Genomic DNA, 14,310 nt, shown 5'->3' on the forward strand with positions numbered 1-14,310 from the left:
CAGGCACTGTCCTTGCCAGTCCCCAGACTCTGCATCTGGCCACTGCTCTCCCCTCTGCTTCCTCCCCATGGGGCCATGTCTGTTAGTGCTTCCTGTTCATTCTCTGGGGGAGGCTTTGGGGTCCAGGTGGGTGTGGTAGGGGCTTAATCCAAAGGAAAACAGAGTGAGGAGCCAGCCTGGCTGCGAGGGGTTGCTGGGAGGGACCAAGGGCCAAGCAGTGTCTTTTAGAAGCAAGCTCCCCACACCCATCACAGCATTCGCACCGCTGAGGGTCTGTCACCCCCTCACACCCTCAGTCACTCACCCCCCACTCACTTATACAGCTTTCGTTCCTTGACCCAGCACCCCCACCGCCGCACCTCCCTGAACATCCTCTAGAAGCCCAATGGAGTTGGAAACACAAGGATGGGGAAGCTGCAGCCCCACCCTGAGTAGCCTCACTCCTCCAGGGGAGACAGACCAGCACACGCCTGTGTCAGACTGCAGAGGAGGGGGAAGGCAGGACTGGGGGTGCACAGGGGCCACACCTCACTTCGGCAGCCACTGCTCAACATGACTCGGCTGGACTCTGAGGGGGCACTTGGAGGTAGACCAGCCCCCACCTCCCTGTTCTCTGCTATCTCAAGGAAGTGGCTTCCCCCACGGGGAGGGACTCAGGACTGGGCTGGGGGTGGGGAGCTCTGCTTCCTCCCAACAGCCCCCACCCACCCCATCCCATCCAGTATCACTCCTTCAAGAAAGGAGCAGTTCGGAGAGCTCAGGGAAGGGGGTGCCAACGAGGGGGCGATGCCATGCGAGGCAGCAGGAGTTCATCCACCCCTCCCTCCCCTGGTAGCCCCTCTGACTGGTGGCCCCACTCAGGGCAGCTCCAGAAACGCCCTCACCTTCCGGCAGCCATGGTCCTCCTCGGCAGCCCCCTGGCTCAGCTGGCCTGCCTTCTTGCAGATGGACGGCAAGGACTGGTTACAGGGACTGTCATTCCAGCGGCCTTCCTAGGGACAGAGGGTGAGGAAGAATCTCAACCCCCACCTCCCCATAAATCTCCCAAATCCTTCTTGGAATCTGGTTCCTACAGCTAGACCTGTCTCTGACTTGCTGTGTGATTCTCACATCTCTGTGTCCCAGCTGTGCAATGGGGAAGGCAGGATGAACCCACAAGCCTCACAGGGTGGATGAGAGCACAAGCAGTTCATGTGCAAACGCCTTGAAACTTAACAAGCATTGTCTAAATGGGAAAGGCATCCTGGCCCATTGCGGTGGCTCACGCCTGTAATCCCAACATTTTGGGTGGCCGAGGTGCGTGGATCACGAGAGGTCAGGAGTTCAAGACCAGCCTGGCCAACATGGTGAAACCCCACCTCTACTGAAAATACAAAAAATTAGCCGGTCATGGTGGCACATGCCTGTAATCCTAGCTATTTGAGAGGCTCAGGCAGGAGAATCGTTTGAACCTGGGAGGCAGAGGTTCCAGTGAGCCAAGATCGTGCCATTGCACTCCAGCCTGGGCAACAGAGTGAAACTCCATCTCAAAAAATAAAAAATAAAAATAAAAAAAGGAAAAGCGTCCTTTTAAATTATTGACAGCTCGTTTTATAAACATCACAAACAAACTGGCTAAGATTGTTAGAGTATCTGATGGCAGGAGAGACAGCTGGGATTCCCAAGGCGTCTAGCTAGTGCCTGCAGGGCCAGGGTGAGCAGAGGCCAGTGTGCGCAGACCAGAATCTCAGCTGATGAAGCTGAGGAGGAATTTAGTCCTTGGCCCCTGCTTCTGTCTTCGCCCTCCCCAGTATCCACAGGCCCCCAGTCAGCAGTATGTCTGCCTCTAAGCTCCATCCTGAGGGCAGGCGTGTTTGCGTATCCCAGCACCCAGAAAAATGCCTGGCACATAGTAGATACTCAATACGTAATTGTTTTAAAATTCTTAAATACCATCCCCTAAGGCAAATGACTGCCACTACAGTCCCCAATATTGTTTGCAGTATGTGACAGCAGAACATCCTGTCTGTCCCTAGGAAGGGTGATCTGTGTCACTACGGCTTTCTCCATTTTTTTTTTTTTTTGAGACAGGGTCTTGCTCTGTCACCCAGGCTGGAGTGCAGTGGTGTAATCTCAGCTCACTGCAGCGTCCGCCTCCCAGGTTCAAGTGATTCTCTTGCCTCAGCCTCTCGAGTAGCTGGGATTACAGGCATCTGCCACCATGCCTGGCTAATTTTTGTATTTTTAGTAGAGACAGGGTTTCACCATGTTGGCCAGGCTGGTCTTGAACTCCTGACCTCAAGTGATCCACCTGCCTCAGCCTCCCAAAATGCTGGGATTATAGGCGTGAGCCACCGCACTCAACTGGCTTTGTCCCTTTTTAAAGGGTCTTTCTTCTCTGCTTGAAGCCCTGCATCAATTCCTTCACTGCCACCACATCTAAGCCCAAACCATGGCAAATTGTCATAACCCAACAATTTCTTGAGATGACAGGACCCTGGACTGGGTAGAGCACTGGGGGTGAGGGCTGGCAGAGAGCAGCCCTGCTTGCAAAGTATCTGCACATAATGTGGGTTCTGATGCCACCTTCTGGCAGGGAAGGGCAGCTGGGAGGAGACCAAGAATGCGCCAGGCACTGTGCCTAAGGTTTCACGAGAATTAACTCCTCTAATCTCACCAATGACCTTCTAGTAACGTGCCCAAGGTACTTGGCTAGCTGGAGGTGGATTCAAGTCCCAGCAGTCTCTCATGTGGAAGGGAAGGCATTGGTGGGGAGGAGGAGGACTGCTGAGAGGTAAGAGGTTCCAGGCAGGTACTGATAGTAACTAGGATGTCCTTCAGCTGGGGTAGCACCTGGAGGTTGGGGGTGTATTTTGTGGCCCTGTGATAGGGAGAGGGAGGTCTCACCGGGCCCCAGATGGTGACACAGTCCTCCAGACTGTCCCGGAAGTTGTTGGGCTCAAAGGGGTGCCAGTGGGTGAAGCTCACAAGGCTCCCGTCAGACCACTCAAAATTCATCTGCAGTTTCAAATCGTTGAGGCCGATCCACAGCTCCTCCACCTCTGGGGGTGCAGCAGGAGAGGAGGGGAGAGAAGACATTGAGAGGTCAGCCTCCGCCACCAGTAGGGAGGAAGGAACATTTTCTGAGGCTCCTGGGCAGGATGGGTGGGGCAGCGGGAGGCCCTGCCCTCCACCCAGACACGTGGGCCGGCAGCTCCTCACCTTGCTTGATCTGCTTGGTGATGAATTCCAGCTCTGCCATGCTGTGGATGCTGACCAGGTCACCACCGCCCCGTAGACACGCCTTCTTGGACTCCTGCCAGCTCCGCTTCTCGGCCTGCAGGCGGTAGCAGTGGCCCTGGAAGGGCTGCCAGCTCGGCTCACACTCCACCTTCACATTGGCCCACCTGTCTGCAGAGACCCATGAGGCTGCTGCTCAGAGACCGAGCCACCCAGTCTGGGCACCAACCCACTGGGTTGATGTCAACACAGGCGAGGCCTCAAGTCACCTCCTCTCCAAACTCTCCCAGGTCAATCCTGGTCCCAACCACAGGTCTTGGAAATGCTAAAAAAATAAAATCTTACAGGGCTGCTGGAGCCCCAAGGGCAGAGACCCAAGTAGTGGTGGCAGATTCCACCCAGGACAGAACAGTTCCTCTGGCTGTGGCTCTCAGAATACAATGGGTGGGCCAGGCATGGTGGCTCAGGCCTGTAATCTCAGCATTTTGGAAGGCTGAGGCTGGAGGATTGCTTGAGCCCAGGAGTTCAAGAACAGACTGGGCAACAAAGGGGAGACCCTATCTCTATAAAAAATAAAAAATTAGCCAGGCATGGTGATGTGCGCCTGTGATCCCGCTACTCAGGAGGCTGAGGTGGGAGGATCACTTGACCGGGGAGGTCAAGGCTGCAGTGAGCCATGATTGCACCACTGCACTCCAGCCTGGGCAACACAGCAAGACCTTATCTCAATCAATGCATCAATCAGTCAATAAACGATGGGTAGAAAGTCAGGACAAACCAGCCCCATGAGCCTCAGTTTCTTCCTCTGTAAATGGGGTTTCCTGCTATGAGATTCAAGCTTGGCTTGCGGCCACCCTGCCTAGTAAATGGAACCACTGTTATTCTCTCAAATAACATTTATTGAGCACCCACTCTGTGCAGGTCTGGGCAGCCCAGGAGGGAGAAAATCGGGAAACGGGGCCTTGAGCCACTAATGCGGCCCAGGCAGGCCCAGCGGGAATCTGAGATCTTGGTGGGTGGGCAGCCGAGAACATTAGGAGGTGCTCAAAGTCACTGCAGATCGGCCCCATCCCCCAGCTGGGGCTACTTCTCTTGCTCTTTTCCCCCTCCAAACTCCTAACCCTGAACCCCAGGGCTGAGAAATCCACCCGTCCCAGGCCCTCCCTTGCCCCGACTTCCGTGCCTTTCAGGTTCACCTTCTAGGGGTTGGGGTCCGAGGGCAGCTGAGGCAAACAATCTCTTACTTGGTCTTGGCAAGAGAAAACAAGACTTCACCAAACCACCCACAGTGTCAGTCTCGGGCAGGATTCTGCCTAGCCGGGCAGGAAAGCGCGCACCCACTAGAACACGGCCTCAGACTGGGATTCCAGTGGTCCAGCCACACCTGCTCCTGGAGACCCGGCAAAGCTGGGCGGGCTGAGAGCCCGATTGGGCTCGCTCTCTGGCTCGGGACCTGTCAATCATCTCTTGTTAGCCAATGAGCTAAGACCTGAGGCTGGCGCCCCAGACAAGCGGCTTTTAGTGGCTGCTGAGACCCCAGGGGCCTCAGGGACCGGAAGGGAGCTTGGGAAATGTGGATGATTTGGGGACACGACGGTGCCTGCCTTCGAAATGACAGGACTTTAAGTGATGAGACCGGGAAAGCAGAACCTGCCTAGAATATGCCTCGTGCAGAGAGATATGGGCTGGGGAGAGGGGCGGAAATCCGAGGTCTTGGATCTGTCTGCAGTTCCGGGAAGACCCAGAGGACAGAGGACTTGGTGAGGGGCCACAGATAGGCTAGGCATGCTTACACCCGGGCCTCCCAGCGGGTCCCTTCCTTCAGAAAGCTGCTTCTGGGAGGACTGGGCTAGGGCCCAAGGCTCCCTCCAGCTAGAGATGGGGGTGCCTTAGATCGGGCTGCTGACGTTTCACGCTTCTGCTCCTGGCCTCTTAGGGAATGAGAGATAAAGCAGTGGTCAACAGTCCTGAATCAGGCCGGAGCCGTGGCTCACGCCTGTAATCCCAGCACTTTGGGAGGCCAAGGCGGGTGAATCACTTGAAGACAGGAGTTCAAGATCAGCTTGGGCAACATGGTGAAACCCCATCTCTAAAAATACAAACAAAACAAAACAAAACAAAAAACCTAGCCGAGCGTGGTGGTGCACGCATGCCTATAATCCCAGCTACTCGGGAGGCTGAGGCATGAGAATCGCTTGAACCTGGGGATGAGAATCGCTTGAACCCGGGAGGTAGAGGTTGCAGTGAGCGGAGATTGTGCCACTGCATTCCAGCCTGGGCAACACAGTGAGACTCTGTTTCAAAAAATAAATAAATAAAAAGCCGGATGTGGTGGCTCACGCCTGTAATCCCAGGACATTGGGAGGCCGAGGTGGGCGGATCACCTGAGGTCAGGAGTTTGAGACCAGCCTGGCCAACATGGTGAAACCCTGTCTCTACTAAAAATACAAAAGTTAGCCGGGAGATAGTGATGCCCGCCTGTAATCCCAGCTACTCAGGAGGCTGAGGCATGAGAATCCCTTGAGCCTAGAAAGCGGAGGTTGCGGTGAGCCGAGATGGCACCACTACACTCCAGCCTGGGTGACAGAGTGAGACCCTGTCTCAAATAAACAAAAAACAAACAAACAAGCAAAAACAGTCCTGAGTTGATCATTGGCAAGACTTCCATGGTCAGGAGCAGAAATTTTGATCTGTAAGCTCTTTACTGTCTGTGGTTAGTGTTTTGTTTGTTTTGTTTTGTTCGTTTGTTTGTTTTGTGTGTGTGTTGCCATGTTTTCTTTGTAAAAGTCTCCTCACCACCCCACAGCTTCCCAGGCAACTGCACAGCCCCTCCAATCTACACCGTAGTAAACATCCACAGCCAACTACAGAAAAACTCCTTTGTGCCAGGCCAGATCTCCAGCCTTCCTCACAACAACCTTGCAAGGGGGTTGGCTTTATTCTCCATTTACAATGAGGACTCTGCACCCCAGAGACTAAGCTGTTTGCCAGGGCCACACAGCAGTAAGGGGCAGAATCCCCAAAGCAGACCCTGACCATTGCCCCAACTCCTCCACAAGGCCCCTAAAGCTGTCTCTGATCACAAATGAGAACCAGACACTCCCTGGCTTAAACACCTGCAAAGTCTCCCCAGAGCCTACCCGGCCCCACCCAAACTTGGCCCAGCAGCCAAGACCCTGCAGAGACTGGCTGCAACCTGCCTTTTCTTCACCATGCCCTTTAAGCCAGGGCTTCCCAAACTGTACCTGTACATGAATCATCTAGGGATCTTGTTAAATGCAGGTTCTGATTAAATTACTCTGGGGCGGGCCTGACTGTGCATTTCTAACAAGCCCTCGGGGAATGCTGCGCCGCTGGTTGGAGGACCATATTTGAAGTGGTTAGAATCTATACTCCACCCAAACTGCAACAGGCACCATCCGTTTGTTTTTCTTTTTCTTTCTTTCTTTTCCTTTTCTTTCTTTCTTTCTTTTTTTTTTTTTTTTTTGATGCAGGGTCTCATCTTGCTCTGTTGCCTAGGCTGGAGTGCAGTGGTGCAAGCACGGCTCACTGCAGTCTCAACCTTGCAGGCTCAAACAATCCTCCCACCTCAACCTCCCTAATAGACAGGCATGCATCACCATACTCAGCTAATTTTTTAAAAATATTTTGCAGAGACAAGGTCTCACTATGTTGTCCAGGCTGGTCTCGAACTACTGAGCTCAAGCGATTCTCCTGCCTTGGCCTCCCAAAGTGCTAGGATTATGGGTGTGAGCCACTGTGCCTGGCCATCACTCAGCATCCCTTAAAACTGCAGTGTATTTTTTTTTTTTATTGAGACGGAGTCTTGCTCTGTCGCCCAGGCTGGAGTGCAGTGGTGCCATCTCCGCTCACGCTGCAGTGTATTTCTAAGGCTCCATACCTTTGCATATGCTGTTCCCTCTGCCAGGAATGCCCTTCCCCCACACCTCTTTATATCTTTTAAACTTACACTCAATTTGAAAGGCCCAAATCAAATATTATTTCCATAAACCCCTCCTTAACTCTCAGAAACTGAATCAGTTTCTTCTCCATGCTCCTCCAACACTTATCCATATTTCTATAATCATGACCTGGGATAGTCTAATTGTGCATTGAGATGTCTGTCACCTCCAGCAGACTGTGGTCTCTACGAGGGAACAGTATTGCCAGCATTTAACACAGATCTCAGCACATGTTCCCCAAATGAATTAATGACATATTCCAATTTGCTCAGACTTTAACTGAACAATGAAGTAAGAGTCAGAGGATCAGAGTCCCCTTGCGCTGCGGTGGTAACTGGAGGAGAGGCTGGGCCTGCCACAGCTCTGTGGCTGTGTCCCTGGCCCTGGGAGCCCCTCCCCACCCTGTGGCGCAGTCCCTGGCTCACCTGGAGGGGTGGGCTCTGCTGTGGCATTGGGCTTCTTCTTGCACACATAGGGCAGGGCGATGCTGCAGTCGCGGTTCTGCCAGCCGCCCGAGGACTCAGTGCGGATCACTCCACAGTTCTCCTCACTGGGGTTGTCCGGCTGGTCTGTGGGGAGGGCAGGGCGCCAGCACCCCAGGAGAGAGAAGCTCACACCGTGGCTCCTGGGGCCCAGCTCAGAACCTCCTACCTCCCTCTGCTCCCTCGGAAGCCTGAGCCAGTTTAGGAAGCTTGGTGCTCAGCTCCGGAAGCCTGCGGCTCAGCTCCAGCTCCACCCCAGACCACGGGGTCCTCCTTGCTTTTTAACCTGGGTGCAAATCGCCTTGAACCTTCTACTGGGCAACAAGTACCAGCCCCGCCCCCGCCTCCCCGGCCAGGCTGCTGGGTGCGCTGGCGCCCGCTACCCACAGTGGTGGCTAAAGAGGTGAGTGGAGGCTGGCACCAAGACTTGAGGCCTGGGGCAGCGCCGCTCTGGATGGGCTACGGGGGCGCAATCCGGGGAGGCGGGTGGAGGTCCGTGCTTCCCCCACCCACACTGCCCCTCTGCAGGAGGACACGAGGAGAGGAGTCCATGGGAGGCCAAGAGCCCCCGGGGCCCCTAGGCTGCCCTGCGCCCCCAACCTTGTGCCTCACCACTCTCCCAGTTGAGGTACTTGAGGGGCGAGTTGTCTGACCACTGCCAGCCTCCGCTCGTGTCCAAGTCATTCAGGCCGATCCACAGGGTGGAGCTGTACCCAGTGAGGAGGCCTGACAGCAAGGGGGGACACTGAACAGAGGACCCCCAGCCCCAGCCTCCCGCCCTCCCCATCGCCCTGTCCTCAGCCCCCAAGCTGAAAGGACCGGGGCCCTCCAGAGGCGCAAGCAGGCAATCAGGCCCCGGCTCACCGTTGATGTAGGTCTGCTCGTGGATCTCCGTGATGCTCAGCAGATCCGCGCCCTGCTGCTCGCAGCTGGCCCAGGCCTCCCTCCACGACAGCGTGGACTGGAAGTTAAACTGGTAGCAGCTGTCAGTCAGCTGGTCCTTGTCCCAGAAGGTCTCGCAGTCGTTACCTGCCACCACGACAGCCCTCTCCTTCAGGCCCCCTCCGGGATCCCTCCCCCACCAAAAGGCTGCACTAGTAGGGGAGGGAGCAGTGTCTCATCCTGGGCCCGGGCCCTCAGCACCAGCCTCCCTCTAGGATCCCCCACCCCCGACTCCAACCGCTCTCACTCTTGATGGGACAGAAGCCCCAGCGCTCGTCTTTGCCGTAGTCCTGGGTGGTGGCACACCACAGGTGACCGTCCTCGCGGCCCGTGCTGGTGCAGCCGTGGAACCACTGGTTGTCATATTTGAAGGGGATGGTGCACGGCTTTCCGTGGGAGTTCCCCTGGATGGTGTAGACCTCTGCGGGGGGTGGAGAAGGGCCAGGCCCTTGGCATCTGGACACCAGAGGCTGCCCCACCCCTCCAGCCTCAGGAGAAATCCCCAAATCCCCTAAAACCCAGGGAGCTGGGTGTGCGCAGGGGTCGGCAGAACGTGGGAGGGGCAATGGCACCCCAGAATGGCTTTAAGGCTCCTTCTGCTGTTGAGTCAGCCCAGGAACCAGAGAGAGGTCTTACTGCACACCTCACAGGGCTGGGAAGGGGCTCCCCAATACCCCTAATGCCCGTTCAAACTCCAGCTGGGCGAGGGAGCCTCCAAGTCATCCACAGAGGGTTGAGCCCGATGGATTCTCTGCTCAGCTACCCAGCCCATGGGCTCTGTGTCCCCACAAAGTTCTATCTGGGAACTCAGGGAGTCTCCCAGGAAAGGCCCCCAGGATGAGGCTGTCCACCACAAGAGGCCAGCCCCCCTGGGTGACTCTGGCCCCATTCACCACATGCAAGACAGGCATTAAGACACCATGGGGGCTACAATGGGGTTTCCCCTGGAGAGTGGGCCTGGGGGAAGGAAATGTTCATTGAATTTTATGTTATATACTTGTATACTATTTGAAGACTTTACAAGCATGTATTTTGCAATTTTTACAAAAGTAAATTAAATGCTTTGAAGCTTTTCTTTTTTTTTTTTGGAGACAAAGTCTTGCTCTGTCACCCAGGCTGCAGTGCAGTGGCACAATCTCAGCTCATTGCAACCTCTACTTCCTGCATTCAAGTGATTCTCCTTTCTCAGCCTCCCAAGTAGCTGGGACTGTGGGCATGCTCCACCACACCTGGCTAATTTTTGTATTTTTAGTACAGACGGGGTTTTTCCATGTTGGCCAGGCTGGTCTCGAACTCCTGACCTCAAGTGATCCACCCACCTTGGCCTCCCAAAGTGCCAGGATTACAGGCATGCACCACCACACCTGGCCTGAAGTTAATTTTCTTAATTATTAAAAAATGCTTCCTATTATAATTAAAGATGTGATTGCCAAGGGTCCACAGAGGCCAAAGGCCTTGTCACCAGGAATCTGTCCTTCATGGCTCCAGTCCCCTGGGCACTGGGGACCCCACCCTTTCGCCTGCAAGCAGCCCCTCACCATGGTAGGGCAGAGCACATAGGTCCTCCTCGCTGCCGTAGATGCGCCACTGGCCACTGCGGGTCTGGTCACCACGCTCAAGAGTGCCAGGCTTGGATATGTTGCTGGTGCGGGCCCCCAGGAGCAAGGACAGCTGGTCACCCAGTGTACGACAATGCCAGCGAAGATTCAGTGCCTCCCGGTCACACTCATACATGCCCAGGGAGGCCGTGGTGTTGGTGCCTGGCCAGCCTGTGCCCAGGCATTGCATGGTACCCAGGTTGAAGAGCCGGTTTCGGGAGACCCACTTCCAGCGCTGGGCAGGGAGACTGGTATTGCAAGCTGGGGTGACTCTGACCTGCCCGCCCTGGGCCTCCAGGCAGCCCTGCAGTCCATGGCTGAAGATGAGGAAGACGTTGGGTTCTGGAAGGGAAGGCAGGACACGAAGGCATCACAGGTGCTCTCCTGGTTGGCCCTTGATGACCGGTGTGGCTGACAGGCACCTACCATGAGCCTTCACTCATACGTTAAATCACTCAGTCCTCACTACCAACCCTCTGAGGTGGAAATGAGTGGCAGTGCTATGCCCCTGTGGCCAGATGAGGCAGAGGCCTGCAGGACCACCTTTGTTCTAGCCCTGCTCACCTGGAGGGAGGACCCAGTCCTCTGTACCACCCTCAAAAGCAAACCCAACTCCCACCCCGCATGTCACCTGTATACTTTTCTGAAGATTTTATGAGGAGCAGTGGAGGCATTTACACCATACACCACACACCACATTGCAACTTCAATCTCAGTCTCTATTATATGGCGTGGTTTTTCTGCCAAAATTCTTCTTTGGTCCAGAGGCATTTTATCTCACCCTTCCCCCTGCCCCTTGCACGGGTGCCATCCTTTCCTCCTTCTTTGAATCTTCCCAAACCACTCACCGCACCCCTGAACTATTTCATGCCTTAATTTTTAGGCAGCAATTTAACTCTTTGGCTTCCTCAACTTTTCCTCTTTCCACCTATCTCTTCGCTGAGCAGGCGCCCTCTGTAGAAGTCACTGGGGAAATCCAACCTACCCCCGCACCACAGCACACCCACTTTACAGAATAAGAAATGAGGCTTCAATGCATAGAGACAGAAAGCAAATTAGTGGTTGCCTGTGGGTGACGAGAATGGGGAGTGGCTGCTAAAGAGCTTGGGGGTATGATGAAAATGTTCTAAAATTAGATTGTCATGATAGTTGCACAACTCTGTGAATAAACTAAATCCCAATTAAATATAGGTTTTAATGAGTATATGAGTTAAATGGGTAAATTCTATATGTGAGTTATGTTTCAGTGAAGAAAAAGAAAGGAAGGAGCAAGGGAGGGTAGGAAGGAGGAAAGAGAAAGAAAGGAAGAAAGGGAGAAAGGAGGTAGGGAGGGATGGATGGATGGAAGGAGGGAGGGAGGGAGGGAGGAAAGGAGGGAAGGAAGGAAGAAAGGTAAGAAAAGACAGACAGACTGAGTCTTAGAGATATGAAGTGACCTACTCCCAGTGTCACACAGCCAGTAAGCAAACCCAGATCTGTGGGACATCCACATGTTATCACCTTCCTCTTGTTCCCTGGCTGCCACTTACGTACACAACACACATATGGAGTACATCCAATCTCCAAAGAACTTTTGCATCCACTAGTCACTAGCTTCCCAGGATACTTTTCATGTCTTGAAATGATGAATCTGATTGCTAGTGTTTATTTTCTTTTTCTTTTTTTCTTTTCTTTTTCTTTTTTTTTTTTTTTTTTTTTTTTTGAGATGGAGTCTCGCTCTTGTTGCTCAGGCTGGAGTGCAATGGTGCAATCTCAGCTCATCGCAGCCTCTGCCTCCTGGGTTCAAGCAATTCTGCCTCCGCCTCCTGAGTAGCTGGGATTACAGGCATGCACCACCACACCTAGCTAATTTTTTGTATTTTTAGTAGAGACAAGATTTCTCCATGTTGGTCATGCTGGTCTCAAACTCCCAACCTCAGGTGATCCACCCACCTCAGTCTCCCAAAGTGCTAGGATTATAGGCATGAGCCACCATGCTCGCCAGCTAGTATTTCGATTCTAGCTCTGCCACTGAATATGGGACTCGGGCAAAGTGCTTCACTTCTCTATACCGTTTCCTCATCTTAAGACTCTGGTAATGATGAAATGAGATAATACATGTAAAGCATTTGGAACAGGGTCTGGCACAGTAAGAAGACTATAAATGGTCAGCATTATACTATGTTATTGGTAAAGAAATTGGCTGAGGCTGGTGAAGGAATTTGATGACAAGAGTCATAAGACTGTTAAAGGAAGGAGCTGAAATGTGACTCTAGTCTCCTGGGTCCAAATCTCAAGTTCTCTCTCTTCCCCCATGCTGATCTTATCATCCTTCTATAGTCCATTCTCCAAAGACGACAATCAGAATAATCTTGTTGTTGTTGTTGTTGTTGTTGTTGTTTTGAGACAGAGTCCGGCTCTGTTGCCCAGGCTAGAATGTAGTGGCGCAATCTCGGTTCACTGCAACCTCTGCCTCCCAGGCTCAAGCAATTCTCCTGTCTCAGCCTCCTGAGTAGCTGGGACTGCAGGCACACGCCACCATGCCTGGCTAATTTTTTTGTATTTTTAAAAGAGACAGTGTCTCGCCATGTTGCCCAGGCTGGTCCTGAACTCCTGAGCTCTGGGAATCTGCCTGCCTCGGACTCCCAAAGTGCTAGGATTACAGGCATGAGCCACCACACCTGGCCTAGAATAATCTTTTAAAGATATAAATCAGTCCTAGAAAAAAATTAAAAATATTATTGGAGTGTTGAAGGTCATAGACAACAGTGATGAATTCAATGGCATAAGAACTTTTTTCCCAAAAAAAGATTTTTTTCATGGCAACATATAATGCCATCAGCAAGGTCAAAATTCAAATAAATGACAAAAATATATGTACCTTATTAGAGGCAAACAGTTAAGTCCACAATATTAAAAGAGCTTCTGGCAGGTCCAAAAGTGGTGAGTTATCTCAATTGGTTGTTTACATTCAGTTACAGACCAAACTCTTTATTCTACTCTTTCCTCCTTTCTGACTTTACTAGTCTTAAAGAAAAGAAAAGAAAGAAAGAGAGAGAGAAAAAGAAAGAGGAAAGAAAAGAAAGCAGAGCTTCTACCAAAAAACTAGATACATGAAATTTAAGGAAAGTATCAACAATGCAGTAGAAAATGAAGAAGAGATATGAATAGAAAGCAAAAAAAGAAAGTGCAATTGCCTTTTAAATATTTGAAATGATGGCCAGGCGCAGTGGCTTACGTCTGTAATCCCAGCACTTTGGGAGGCCAAGGCAGGCAGATCACGAGGTCAGGAGATCGAGACCATCCTGGCCAACATGGTGAAACCCCATCACTACTAAAAATACAAAAAATTAACCAGGCATGGTGGCGGGCGCCTGCAGTCCCAGCTACTCCGGAGGCTGAGGCAGGAGAATGGTGTGAACCCAGGAGGGGGAGCTTGCAGTGAGCCGAGATTGCACCACTGCACTCCAGCCTGGGTGACAGAGTGAGACTCCATCTCAAAAATAAATAAATAAATAAATAAATAAATAAACAAAAATTTAAAAAAATTTGAAATGACAGCCTCACTCATAGTAAAAGGGAAACAACAACAACAGGAGGCAGGTAAGTCTTCCTCCTGCTTGAATTACTTCAAGGATGATTCATCATTCTTCACGTAAGATTCAGCCTCTTACTATGAGCCACAATTTAACATGATCTGGTCCTGTCTAATGGTCTGATCTCAAATCTTGTTACTCCACCTTGCTCGAGTCCCTTTGACCTCCTTGTTCTTCCTTGAACAAGCCTGGCTCTTTCCTGCCTCTGGGGCTGTGCATTATTTCCTCTACCTGGCATTTCACATTTGAAACCACAAAAAAGGGTAACATCTTTAGAGAGACCCTCCTGGCCTCCCAATCTTAAAGTGACCACAGTTACTCTCTATCATATCACTTGATTATAATGTTCTTCATGGCATTTATTATCTGATTTTTTTCAACATCTGGGTTGCCTGTGAGTCTGCATCTATTGACTGTTTTTTCTTTTTTTCTTTTTTTTTTTGAGATGGAGTCTCGCTCTGTCGCCCAGGCTGGAGTGCTGTGGCCGGATCTCAGCTCACTGCAAGCTCTGCCTCCCGGGTTCACACCATTC

At 52.2% G+C, this 14,310-nt stretch overlaps 1 protein-coding gene across 1 annotated transcript in view; it reads right to left on the minus strand.

Annotated features, from left to right (window-relative positions):
* MRC2 (mannose receptor C type 2) overlaps positions 1-14,310 on the minus strand; it is a 66,230-nt gene that overhangs the window by 18,534 nt on the left and 33,386 nt on the right. The window contains exons 2-9 of the mRNA XM_033184075.1: positions 10,144-10,545; positions 8,853-9,026; positions 8,528-8,692; positions 8,276-8,389; positions 7,607-7,750; positions 3,202-3,390; positions 2,887-3,041; positions 885-992 (exon numbers count right to left, since the gene is read on the minus strand). Coding sequence (XP_033039966.1) covers positions 885-992; positions 2,887-3,041; positions 3,202-3,390; positions 7,607-7,750; positions 8,276-8,389; positions 8,528-8,692; positions 8,853-9,026; positions 10,144-10,545 — 1,451 coding nt within the window. The remainder of the gene's footprint in view (positions 1-884; positions 993-2,886; positions 3,042-3,201; positions 3,391-7,606; positions 7,751-8,275; positions 8,390-8,527; positions 8,693-8,852; positions 9,027-10,143; positions 10,546-14,310) is intronic.

The sequence above is a fragment of the Trachypithecus francoisi genome, unplaced genomic scaffold (genome assembly GCF_009764315.1).
Source record: "Trachypithecus francoisi isolate TF-2019V2 unplaced genomic scaffold, Tfra_2.0 Lachesis_group20, whole genome shotgun sequence".
Taxonomy (NCBI): Eukaryota; Metazoa; Chordata; class Mammalia; order Primates; family Cercopithecidae; genus Trachypithecus; species Trachypithecus francoisi.